Source organism: Thamnophis elegans, chromosome 1, assembly GCF_009769535.1.
Source record: "Thamnophis elegans isolate rThaEle1 chromosome 1, rThaEle1.pri, whole genome shotgun sequence".
NCBI lineage: Eukaryota > Metazoa > Chordata > Lepidosauria > Squamata > Colubridae > Thamnophis > Thamnophis elegans.
The window spans coordinates 153505224-153519135 of record NC_045541.1 but is presented as its reverse complement, the minus strand read 5'-3'; the positions used below and the strand labels follow the sequence as shown (position 1 = coordinate 153519135).

The 13912-nt window shown below is 38.4% G+C and overlaps 1 protein-coding gene across 1 annotated transcript in view; it reads right to left on the bottom strand.

Moving 5' to 3' along the window:
• The window catches only part of KCNH5 (potassium voltage-gated channel subfamily H member 5), a 232574-nt gene that overhangs the window by 187835 nt on the left and 30827 nt on the right, over nucleotides 1-13912 (bottom strand). The window contains 1 exon segment of the mRNA XM_032214001.1: nucleotides 10973-11101. Coding sequence (XP_032069892.1) covers nucleotides 10973-11101 — 129 coding nt within the window.

Below are 13912 nucleotides of genomic sequence, written 5' to 3'. Positions count from 1 at the left end.
TCTGTGTGATATGAAATGTTCAAAGTAGCACAAACTTCAGTTAAGCAAACTAAATATTACTTGTATTTATCCAGGATTGGTAAGTGAGTTTAGACTATTTTGAGAATGTTCATTCTATGGGTTCCAGGAACTGAAATCACATTGAATTAAATTACATTCCCTTTAAAATTACGGTACTTTCAAAATAGTATATATAAACAAATTTTACATGAAAAAGCATTGGATCAAATATGGCAATATTTTTTTCAAACAAAAACGAAAATCTAAAAATTCTGGTATTCTAAACAAAGTAAGATGTACAATGGAAAAAGTAAATTTCAAGAGCTTTAGAAAAATATGCACCATGAGAATATTTGTTTCAAAAGTTCAGTCTGATGGCTAATTGAATTGTCACTTTTTCCAAATTAATCCAATGATCTAAACTGAATCAGTTCAGTTTGGCTGTTGAGTGTGATGAACTGAAGCAATGTTGAATTGAACTGAAGATTTCTGATCACCGCTAGAAAAACTATTTGTTTTTTTTTTTCTCAAAGATGTTCAGAAGCCCAGGACAGACTGTAGCATTTGCTTTTGGTAAATTTCAGCACAAGCCTTTTGATTAAGTCTCAAAACAAGCCAAACATAAAAAGCCCTTGTAGCAAAGTCATGTATCAGACCATGCATCTTGTCATTATACACAGCGATAAACTATTCTTGACTGTACACCATGTGTCTCATTCTGACTACATCTGTCCCTTTGGCTTCCTATCTTCCTCTAATCGAGAGCCCTTACAACAAGACCAATGCCTGACATAAGACTCCCATGTTTATATAGAAATAGTAGTATGGGTAGTTAAGATAGTAGTATGGGTAGGTAAGAGCTGAGGTGGCGCAGTGGTTAAATACAGCACTGCAGGCTACTTCAGCTGACTGCAGTTCTGCAGTTCGGCTGTTCAAATCTCACCGGCTCAGAGTTGACTCAGCCTTCCATCCTTCCGAGGTGGGTAAAATGAGGACCCAGATTGTTGTTGGGGGCAATATGCTGACTCTGTAAACCGCTTAGAGAGGGCTGAAAGCCCTATGAAGCAGTATATAAGTCTAACTGCTATTGCTATTGCTAAGAGAAGGTGTCCAAATTGAACCAGACCTGTAGTTTGAGAAATTAAATATTCAATTTTCTCAGTCTATATTTTCTCACTCCAGGACTCCTAGGGCAGTGTTTTTCAACCTTTTTTGTGCAAAGGCACACTTTTTTCATGAAAAAAATCACGAGGCACACCACCATTAGAAAATGTTAAAAAAAATTTAACTCTGTGCCTATATTGACTATATATAAAGTAATTCTCCCACGGCACACCTTACACTATGTCACGGCACACTAGTGTGCCGCGGCACAGTGGTTGAAAAACACTGTCCTAGGGTATATTGTGTCCCATCTCCTTGTATTTATTTTCATTGTGTTCCTTTGTCATTTTTATTTTTATTCTTCTATTATTTTATTTCTGTTTACACACTTTTCATTTTTCTTCCTTTTTGTTATTGTAAGCCACTTAGAGCAGTCCTACAGAAAGATAGGTAGCAAATAAATTTAACAAAATAAACAAAGTAAATCATTTCTTCCTCTTTTGGCTAACAAAAGTATGACAGGGAGGGTGGGAAAAGATTAGGTAGATCAAAAATTTGAGAAGCAGGTGCACTCTGAATTCAAATTCAGAAACCCCTCTTTTGCAACTGCAAGCTATTATGCACCTCCCCTCTCTCCCCCAATACACACACACACACACACAAACACAGAGGCACTCTCAGGGTAAACAAACTGCAAATAAACAAACATCGCTCTGAGCTATAAACCAGTTCTGTATTTGCTTTGGACATCAAACTCTCTCCTTCAGATCAGATTTATTAACCAAACAACCAGCTTTCTAATAATAGATAACATTAAGTATGTCGGAAGTGGGGAAATCTGTTCTGAGCCAAAGACAGTGCTGCATTTTTCTATAGGAGAGAATCAAACTTTGTGGTGTTCATTCTAAGGCACTCTAAAATGGAGGTGAAGAGCAACAGATACCCAGATATTGCTGAAAATCTTTGGCAACCTGACTAGTAGTGGTGGATGAGTTTGAAAGAGTCTCATTTCTCTCTATAATAAACTAAGGTTGCAAGCTCCCTGTCACAAATGGAAGACTGAAGCTGGAACATAACATTTTGCATCAGCTACTAATTTGTAATGCAGAAGACTAGCCTTTCTGTGGTCCAAAGAAACAGACTGAGATAAGTGGGGAATTGAGCCAATGCTTCCAACATCTGGAGCAGCAGCCACCTTATACGTTTCAACATCTCTCTGTTGGGAAATGTGAACTTCAGTTTCTCTCTGTTCTAAGGCAGTGCCTTAAAAATTGCTTTGCTATTTTCAAGGCTGATACACCAAGTTTCTTCTTATTGCCTTATTATTAGCAGGTTTGCTTTGCCAAAAAGGCAGTCGTGACTTATTCTCTTCTTAATAAAACATTAGCATAGGTCTATTGAGTTGCAATTAACTTCTTTGTCATGGCTTGTCTCATTTTTGAGTGAGGAAAATAATGAAAGCATTTAAATCAATGTGTCAGAGTTGCATTTGCAATCATAATCAGTAGCAAAAATGCTTAGGTTAAAAATGAAATACAGGATCTAAAGACTCTATAATTTGCCTATTGATCCTTGTCCATGCGAGTGCCAGTGTAAGTGACACCACAGACATGAAATAAGTCACTCTGCTCATCTTCCAATCCATCATACAACAATTAACAGAAATGTAAACACACCAGTAGGTATACCGATGGAAGTAAAGCACAGTTAGATCATGCAAGCTTAGATAGGAACAGCTAGAAAGCAGCAATAGCAACAGGAAGAAAACAAGAATAATAATAGGGAAAATAATCCAAACTTTTAAAAATCTTACAAGCGTTATAAATACATAATATCTGTCTTGTTTAATCAAAGCAAGGATTCAGCTCACTTAATGCTCTGTTTCCAAATGTGAGTGAGTGTGTGTGTGTATGTGTGTGTGTGTGTGTGAATTCAAGTCGGTTTTTGACTCCTAATACCTGCCAGACAAGTCCCTATAGTTTTCATGGCAATGTTTTTCAGTATTGGCTTGCCATTTCCTCCTTGTTCTTAAGACCAACTAGCCTTGTAAGTAAGGAGGGATTAGAATTCACAGTCTCCCAGTTTCCAGCATTCACTATTGTGCCAGTGGTGGGATTCAAATAATTTAACAACCAGTTCTCTGTCCTAATGATTTCTTCCAACAACCAGTTCACCAAATTGCTCAGAAAGTTAACAACCGGTTCTCCCGAAGTGGTGCAAACTAGCTGAATCCCATCACTGTATTATACCAATCTGGTTCTTTGTATCAGCTGTAGGACTTCTCTCCTCTTTTATTGTTCATTCACAGTTGCAGTGTGAATCTTCTGGGACCAGCAAGCCTACCAACAAATCCCTTGATCGCTTCCAGACTCTCTGTTCCATCTGATTTTTTTAAAGAAAAGTTTTATTTTTCTTTTTAGTTAACAAAATAACAATGGGAAGCAGGCCATACATGATTTTAAAATTTGGAAGAAGAGAGTGGTTGAAGTTCAGTGCTCTGATCAAAAGTGTGTTCAATTGTCCAGGAAAAAAGAAAAAAATAAAGGTCAAAATGTCCAGGAAGCTGGATGGCTTAACAGGAAGCAACTTCACTAATCTGCCTTCTGATAAATGGATGTTTTGTGTCTGACTACACTCATCAAGGGAGAAATTCTGAAAGAGCTATATATTGTTCCAATCATGCTCACCAGTTTGTAACAAGAAAGAAGGGTCAGAATGAGTAGTGTTTATGGAAACCACAGTTGACACTAGACAATTTCTTCTTCTGAAACCATGGCAACCATGAGCGCTAGATACAATATTTTTAAATGAAAGTTTGGATTCTTGAAATTCTAACAGGGCTCTCTGGAACATCTAAAGAGAAAGGCTGGGGATTGTGCAGTTTTCAGACAGACTCAATGCACCTGTGTCTCTTTTGCTTCTGATAATAGCAGAATACATACAAATTCAGCAGGTGAAGATTTTTTCTAGCATGGAGAGAGTGGAAATCATGACCTAAAGTTTGTGACTGAGATGACCTGAAGCAAAGGAACTCTTCTTTTGCAGAAGAGTGAATTCACATTGCTTTGAAAGAAGAAACAGCACAAATAGTTCATTTGGTAGCTTAAATGGGACCAAGTCTCACTACTGGAAGAATATGAAACTTTTCCAATGATGGAGCACCTGTCAACAGGCCAAAGGCAAAGTTATTTAGTTTCTCTGGCGGTAGCTAGTTATCAGCATTTGAAGAATAGCAGGGAATACTTCAAACCATCCCTGACATTCTACACGATGGCAGCTCATTAAAATCACAAATTACACGTTTTCAAATTATCACCCCATTCCATTATTTAAAGAATGCACCATTTTCTGCTAAATGTTTTCAGGATTGACTAATATTCATCAATTGGGTCTGCACATAACATTTTAGCCTAGAAACTAAGAAGTGGCTCCTTCTCTAAGTTGGAAACCTTAAAGAAGCATCATCTAGAGACAAGTGGTGTGTTGCAGAAGATTCATAGAAATTCAGATCTGTCAGGGGGAGAAAGGAATAAATGGGAATGCAAAACTTGCCCAGTGTGGACTGAGCTTACTTAATGGTTAATATGGTTGACAGAATTTGCAAGGAGGTGAAAAAAACAAGAAAAAAACACTCACCTCCTCTTTTTACTTTTGACCCTTATGGAAATAAATTGCTGAATTTAATGGATCCTTAATATGACTGGAAGGAAACCTCTTATTTTACTGTTCTTGGATTTTCCCCCAAAGAGCAGGTAAAAAGTGTGGATGCCCCATCCTGATTCCCCTCTTTAACTTCAACATCATCAAGGGATAACTTGCATAGCTAAGGAGTCTCATCCAAACTGAAGACTGAAATTCAATCTACGGTATTCCACTGACACAACTTTCAGTGCAAGGAAAGTCCCTTTGCAGCTTTCTATTGTGTTAATGAATGCACACTTTTGGTTGCAGAAACACATATTATGAGCAATTAGGGAATTATGAGCAATTAGGGATTAGGGAATCCAGTGACGCACAGGTACGTGTGAGTTGGCTTTAATTCACCATTAACGCATCTGACATTGTTCGCTTCATCTGCACACTGATTCTATTATAGAGATGTTTCAATATTTCGCTAGCATTATCCTCTTACTTTTAGGCAGGAAAAAAAATGAACAAACATTTCTCCAGGGTAAAATATGCAGCACTCCTCCTCTGGAGAATATAGTCTGAGAAAATATATATTTATACTACTGTGAAAAGCTGAGTAGTAATTTTGTAATGCTCTTTTTTTCCATTTTATTGGAATTTACAACAAGAGGAACTATTCAAGGTAAGTTCTAATTGAAAAAAATAATAATTTGTAGTTTAAGTCCTATTGTTTCATAAACTATTTAATAAATAATTGCTTCTTTCATGCTGAAAAAATCATTTTGTTTGTCTATGTTTATTGTTACTGCAAATTTTCTTTCCACTAACCATACTTTTAAATCTAATTCTATGTTAAAGGTGATGTTTAAATTAATTTAGAGAATGTGAGGAAGAAATACTAATTACGTATTTTTGCTATAACAGAAAAGTCTAAAGGAAGATATTGTAGACCTTTTGTATTGTAAAACTTTTGTATTGTGTAGGTGGTATACAACTCTGTCAATAATTGCTAGGGTAGACAAATCATATAGTAATAAATGCTGGAAATTATATTCATTAGAAGAAACGTTTTACCATATTTGGTGGACAAGTTAAAAAAAAACCCTCAAAAGTCCTGGAAATGAAACTCCAATTCTTCTTATAAGGCAGTGATGCTGCCTTCTGTCCTCGCATGCCAAAATTGTACTTGTGTGTGATAGCCCCACACCCACAATGCAATGACTCCACCCACCTGCACCTGCATGTTAACCCTCCCCTCCACACACACACACATGCATGTGTGACACTCCCGACCCCCGGTGCAGCTTTCCTGAAGCCTCCTGGGGAGCAAAAATGGCCTCCTCGGCCTCCTGAGGCCCTCCAGAGGCCGGAAACACACCCATTTTTGGCACCAGGAGACTTCAGGGAGGGCCTCCAGAGGGCCAGGGAAGGCCGTCTTCACCCTCCCCAGGCTTCAGGAAAGCCTCCGGAGCCTGGGGAGGGCAAAAAATGGGACTTCCAGAAGTTCCGTTTTTCGCCCTCCCCAAACTCCAGAGGCTTTCCTGAAGCCCGGGGAGGGTGAAAATGGCCTTCCCGGCCCTCTGCAGGCCCGCCCTGAAGTCAGAAATTGATTTTTTTCTGAACTTCTGGTTGGCCCGTTGGGCCTGTTTTTCACCCTCCGCAGGCTCCAGAGGCTTTCCTGAAGCCAGGGGAGGGCCTCTGGAAAGCTGAAAATCAGCTGGCTGGCAAATGCATGCACACTGGAGTTGATGGCTCGTGTGCTGGCAGATATGGCTCCATGTGCCACCTGTGGCATGCATGCCATAGGTTCGCCATCACGGTTATAAGGCATACTTTCAAATCATAATAACATAAAATAATCACATCTTATTAAGATATATCTTCATGGCCAAGGATAAACCTGGCACAACTTTGGAAAAGGGATACATTACCAATGATTAAGTTCGCAGGCTAAAGTCTAGGAGATTGTGAGTCCTACCTTAGCCATAAAAGACAGCTACAGGACCTTGGGCCGGTCACTCTCTCTCACCCCAACCCACTTCTTAGTGGTGTTGTTGTGAGAAAAATAGGAGGAATAAAGTATATGAAGCATGTCGGCTTTCTTATTTATAAAAATAATAAGATTAAAAAAATCTTTAAAAATCAGACTGAGATATTAAACTTGGAGCATGTAGTTCCCTAAATAAATGATGCAGAAGTGCAGCTTTTAGATTGCCTTACCTAAAGATATATTACTGTCAGACTGTAAGAAATATGCTTGACATTTGCAGAAGCTGTATGGAGCTTTGCCAGGTCTACTACATTGTCAGGCTCAAGGGACTGCGATGTTTAGATTTTTTTACATAGATACATCATTCAGTCAATTACTGAATTATGAAGCTTGCTAATGTTTTAGTGCAGAGATCTTCAAACTTGGCAACTTTAAGACTTGTGGACTTCGACTTCCAGAATTCCCCAGCCAGAATATCTGGCTGAAGAATTCTGGAGATTGAAGTTGACAAGTCTTAAAGTTGACAAGTTTGGGACCCCTGTTTTAATGAATGGAACTACTTTATATCGTGTTAGAGAATTCATTCATTTAATCTAGTACAGGTAGTCCTCAACTTAAAACAATTCATTTGGTGACCATTCAAGTTACAACGGCATTGAAAAAAGTGACTTAGAACCATTTTTCATACTTATATCCATTGCAGTATTCCCATGGTCACATGATCAAAATTCAGATAGTTGACAACTGACTCATGTTTATGGCAGCTGCAGTGTCCTGGGATCATGCACCATTTTGAGAAACAAACTCAGTGGGGAAGCCAGATTCACTTAACAACCGTGTTACTCATTTAACAACCACAGTGATTCACTTGACAACTCTGTCAAGGAAGATAGTAAAATGGGGTGAAGTTCACTTAACAATAATGCTGTTCACTTAGCAACAGAAATTTTGGGTGGTCACCAGTCAAGGACTACCTGTATTGTTTGTTGCATATGACAACAGCTTTTCAAGAAGTGGCTAAAGTAGTGGTTTCATGCCCCACAGTGGGGCAATTTGATTTTTAACGGGAGCAATTCAAAAATGAGCTATTAACTGAATTTTTGAAAGCCAGCTAATTGTTCTTACACATTTGTGATGAAACAGCTGTGTTTCATTTACCTATTGTTGTCTTTGTTAAAGTGCATTTCCTAGGACCTGGTCTGAAAAGGATATCCCAGCTGGGGGGAGGAGGGAGCAATTGCCATCCAATCAGATGTTTTCTCACTAAAGATCATGGGACTAGCAGAGGGTCAGGCCTGCAACCATCTTTTCTTTGGGATCTTTTGCCTGCCACACTTTCTATGATTCTACTATGCATTTTCTATTGTGGGAAAATGGGAGGGGGGATTGTAGGAGTGAGATGCGATGTAGCCATAACAAAATTCTTTCTAGAAAGCCAAGGTCATCCTTTGTCTTTGTATCTCTGCACCTGGCCGGAACTGGATGGGTGGAACTGCCAGCATGGCAGTGGAAGATTGGACCATGTGATGGACTTGTGGGTATGGGGGCAAGATCTTGTACTTTCAACTGGGTGGGGAAAACCGGGAAGCTTTCAGATTTGGGTTTTCCCAGATGTGCCAACATGGCTCTCTTAATAAATTGGAACTTTGAGCAGTACTTTGCCTTGGACTCCAATTTACTTTTGGATGCTATTTGGAATCCTGACACAGAGTCTCTCTCTCTCCCCCCCCCCTCTCTTTCCTGTAGGCATTGCTGCTGGGTGGTTGCAGGGAGAGCTGCTCTGTGAGGAGACAGAGTGGATGGCTGCTGGGGGAAACCCAGAAGTGAGGATACAGAACCAGGACCCAAGTTCGTTCTTTTATTTTTTGCTTTCAGGGATGCCATGTTCTTGGGAATCTTGTTTAAACCAAGTTAATGGCCTTTTAGGCTACCTCCGCACAAGTAGGAGTTCACTTTTTGAATAGTAAGAATTATATGTCCTGGGGGGGGGGGGATCAGGGGTGGGTTCCAGCTTCTTCTACTACCAGTTTGCTCAGTGACGTGCTTTGGGCACGTGTAGGTTTTGTACGCATGCACAAACACTTGATGTGCACTACACATGCATGTGCAGTAGGTTAAAAAATGCATCTGTGCATGCACAGAAGCAAAAAACAAGATGGACCAATAGAACTGGTTCAGGGGCGTGGCTGGCTGAGTTACTACCTACTCAGCTGAACCGGGTCGAAAGAGTAGATACTCAGCTCTGGGGGCATCAGGATTTTAGAGGTGCTTAGGTGGGGCATGGCCAAAAAAAAAGGTTGGGAACCACTGGGCTAAAGGATATTTCAAATTTGAATGTATCAGAAATCCCCAAAATATACTCAATTTAAAGTGATCAACATACAAAGCATGTCTTCCTTGGAGCCCTCCTTTATTTATACTGAAATAGTTAGTGAATGCCAAGACTCTTGGTAAAAAATATTTCCATGAACACAAGGGACCTCTTCAAGACATTCAATCTTAGTTTGTAAAGTAAAATTATTATTATTTCAGGTTTGAAATTTATATAATAATATAATCCAAAAGATTGGGTAGGAAGCTTGCTGTATGTCAGCATCAATATTTTAGTTTCACTGAATTTTTCATTGGAACTTATTTTCCCCATGCATAATGAATACAGCCTCATATTTATACACTGTTTATCTACCATGAGATTGTGGTATTAAGGTTATTTATTATGTATAAGTCTGGTGTTGCTAATTTTCTTTTCATGTGATAAAATATAGTTTCCTAATTACACATCCCATACATTTTTTGAGTGATTTTTCCACACAAATCTTCCTTCTCCCCAATTCTTATATATTCCTGGTACACTGCACATAATCCTCTTGTTCATCTCCCAAGCTATGTTCTGCTGGGAAGTTTCTAAGTATAATAGTATGACAATATTGTTTTCAGGAGACAGAATATGAATTATGCAATTTCCAGAGTGTACGAACTGCCAAAAGAGAGTTTCTTTTGTTAGATATTAGCATTCCATGTATTAGTTCAATTACTTTTTAAGTCTGTCACATACAGGAGTGATCCAAAGTTGGTGCCTTCTATAATCATAAGACTTGGTCGGGATTTCAGAGTTTTGTGGTCTCAAAACATCTGGAGGTCATTAGGTTGTGGTAAAGCTGTGCCAGGCAATTGTTTTGTCTTAGTATTTTCACTCTACTTTTAACCCAGTGGTCCTTTGGAACTTAATGATCTCAGCTGCACAATCTGTGATTCTTAAAGTATAGACTCCAGGGGTTGAGTTTGAAATTTACTCTTTTGTAGACCTATAACCCTTCCCAAGCAAGAAGTTTAAAATTAGCACACAGACAAGAGGATTGCTGAGAGAGTTTAACTCAGAGGACTGCTGCCTGTCAAAGTAAACCTTCCTAAACTTGATGCTGTCCTTATATGACTGAAATTGTTCATCACTTTTTTTGCAATGTCAGAGGCTCTACTCTGGCATTATTGATTTGTTGAGCTGAATTTAAGTTTAAGCTGAACTCTAGTTCTTATGTCATTTAGCCTGTCCCTGTTGTTGCTTCCCATGTTTGTATTGTACCAACAGAGGGATTATTTTTTTTAATAAAAAGGTTGCTGAAAAAGGGATGCCAAATGAATAAAGTCTAACATTATTAGAGGAATCCATATTTGAGAATTCTGTGGTGTGCAATGCTACAGTAGAAGAATCCATTTTCAATGTCAATAACATCAATCAATTTTAATTCACTTAAGGAACAGTAAATTACATAAACCATAATTAAGAAAAAACATTGTTCAGACTTGCATCAGCTATTGCTTCATTTTCACTGTAACAACACATAATATAGTTACTATAGGGGTGAAATCTGGGAGAAGGTCTTTCATATAATAACTATTTACAATTGCAATGATGAACTATTTCTCTCTCCAGATCCACAGTCAACCAGATTTTAGAATACCTATCTTGCAGAAGAAGAAAGGATATTATTTAGTGTATGTATGTATGTATGTATGTGTGTGTGTGTGTGTGTGTGTGTATACACACAATATATATATATATATTGTGTGTATATATATATATACACACACACACACACACACATATACATACATACATACATACATACACACACACACACACACAATATATTTTCAGCATAGATAGATGAGAGAGAGCGAGACAGACAGACAGAAAAATAGAATTTCCAATTTCTGGGAATCTGTTTTAAACATTATTTTCAGAAGTACCTTTGGTCGAATCATCTTCAATAGGTTGCTTGAATAAAGTGATATCTTTAAAAGTGCAAAGAAATAACACCACTTTGTCATGCTCATTTCTTATCGGTGCAATTTGCATGTAAAACCAAACAGGTGTTCCTGTAATTGAAAAATAAATAAATAAAGCACACATCACATCAAAAGGAGTATGAAAGCAGGCTCATCATCCTAATGATCACTTATCGTGTTTACAATGAGTTGTTATTATAGTGAAAGACATTTGAGCGCCACTGAATAGAATGGGAGAATTAGTCACTGAAAGAAATAGGACTTAACCATTCTTAACTGGGCAAACCATTGTGGTAATGGGTTTGATCTAAGAAATTAGCCTTAATTTTGAAATCTGCAAAAAGATGGGACTGCAAATACGGGCAGTAGCTAACCCTTCTTCTCTTCCTTTTCTGTCTCATTCTTAAATCTTTGCTTCTAGACAAGGGGATCTGGAGGATTGAAAAACTTAAGATAGTAATCACAACCACACAATCAACCACACCATCCCCCTTTAGTCAAAAAAGCAATGCTTTGATTGCATGTTGACAGCTACCATCATGATTTTTTTTGACATTCCCTCCATATCTTACAATCTGAGCTCCCTTTTCTTTAGTAGAGGTTGCTATGTCTGTTGCCTGGCATACAGATCAGTGTGAGGTTGAAGGTGGGACTCAAATATCTCTGGCTGCCAATTCTATAAATCTAAGTATATAAAAAGATCATTGTGGAATTAAACTACATAATCTAATCTAACCCAGCATTCTTTTTCTGACAGCCTTTCATGTGGATGCCAGTAGGTGCTCAGAAGGTGGACTTTATCACACCATCTGCTATTTAGGGTAGGCTTCCATTCTGCTTCCCCTATAAAAACGTTGATTGAAACTTTTTTAATCCTCACCACTATAATGGCATAATCTTATGATCTTTATTAGAAAGCAATAGAGAACCTCTTTCTGGAACAAATGTACCCATTTCCTAAGCATTTTGAAAATTATGTTCCTTTACGTCAAAGAAACCATCTGTAGCCAAAGGAAAAGAGACCTGAAAATGATATAGGCCAGGCAACCAAAGTCATGATGAACTATTTCAAAACTCAAACTATGTATGAATATAAGCTTTACACTTTTTATAGACAACCAAAGTCAATAGACACTCTGCTCCCTAGCCATGTGGTAGCTACTTATCATGTAGTTATTGCACATAGGGAGTCTGATGACTCTCAAAGGGAAGACATGGATCAACATCAACATCACTGCACCATTTGCCCAGTGGTTTTTTGCCTACAGATGTATTAATACTTTTTGTTAATTGTCCAGCCTTTGTCCTGATCTGAGCCATAATTCCTTCATTTCTCCAGCTTCTGCCACTACCACCATTGCTAAATTTGGTTTTGTTGTGTCAGCAAGAGAATAATCCCAAACTAATTCCATAAATTTTCCAATATTGTGTTAGACTAGAGAGAACATGGAGAACAAATGGTTCTGGAAATTCCTTCCAGTTTCTTAATAGCTCTACTTTGGCCGACATGATTACAAGGGAAGGGGTTTAAGAATTAAACAATCAATTGCATTCTGAGCTGCGGCTCAACTACCTCTCTCATTAGGATGCATGGGGGAAGGGTAGTTCCTGTTTTTTCCCTTCTAAAAATCTGACCCATCTTTAGAGTCTTTCCTTTGCAAACTCCTTTCCCAACCAATATAGATGGCCTCCAGACGGTTCCAGCCTGACACCAAGGTCGCTGCATCCTGGGGATGAACTGCTATCAAGTTAACACCTCACAGTTCTCAAAACACCTATGTGCAATTGTACTGGCTACCGGTGGACCAGTGAAGAGGGGGGAGGTTTAAATTGGTAAGAATATCTTAATGTTTTACACAGGAATTTTAGATTCCACCTGACTTTTCTGAAGTCACTTTCTCTCAGTAAAAATTCCTTTTGATAACTAATTGTTTCAAGAGTCATGCTTTCCTGAGGGGATAGCTGAAGCAGGTCCTTACATCCTGTTTGATTCTGTTTACAGACCATTGTCCTTCTTTTAGCCAGACCAATAAAGTTCCGTCTTTACAGAATTTCCTTTGAACATCCCATTGGTTTGGAAGAAATAAAAAAGGAGGCAGCTATAATTCAGCATCAAGAACATATGAGACTCAAGATGTAAGTTATATCATACACATTTGTGTGTGAGAGAAAGGGTTGGTGCATAAGTAACAGGAAGGGAGGGAGGGAGGGAGGGAGGGAGGGAGGGAGGGAGGGAGGAAGGAAGGAAGGAAGGAAGGAAGGTTGTTTTATCCACTGCAGCCAAAAAATTCCAGTTTGGTGTAGTGTTGTCTTTTTTATAAAGATAGATTTAAATTTCATAAGCAGCCTTGACAACCTGCAAAATGCTTTGCTGAGCTGCATAGCTGTGTAATTATCTCAAAATTGCAAAACTTTGAGATAAGTTGAGGAATTGCTTTGGAGTTATGATGAAATGCTCCATCAGAGACTCTTGTCAACCAAAAACAACAGCATTAGCCAATGAAATTGTATCACTATAAATCACATTAATCAAGAAGACAGCAACTAACATAATGCTGTCAACTTCAAGCAGTGTGAAAATTCAGGTAGGGCATTATCAAAATACAGGAAATAAGACCTCCGCGATTTCTGCAGATAAGACCTGATATGCCCATTCTTGCTTAGGGTATGAAAAGTTAGCAGCCATACTTTGTAAGCAGGTTCAAAAAACTGGAAGGCACCCTCAACAAGAACTTTACTCAAGAGCCAAATGATTGTACCAAGCAGTCACATCACTTAATTTCACATGAATGTTATTGTTCACAAGATAATGAAAAACAGCTGTGTCATGTTCAAAATGTTTGTACCAAGGATGCTCAAGATGATGCCGTGACTGTAGCTGTATTAATTAAGGAGCAGGAG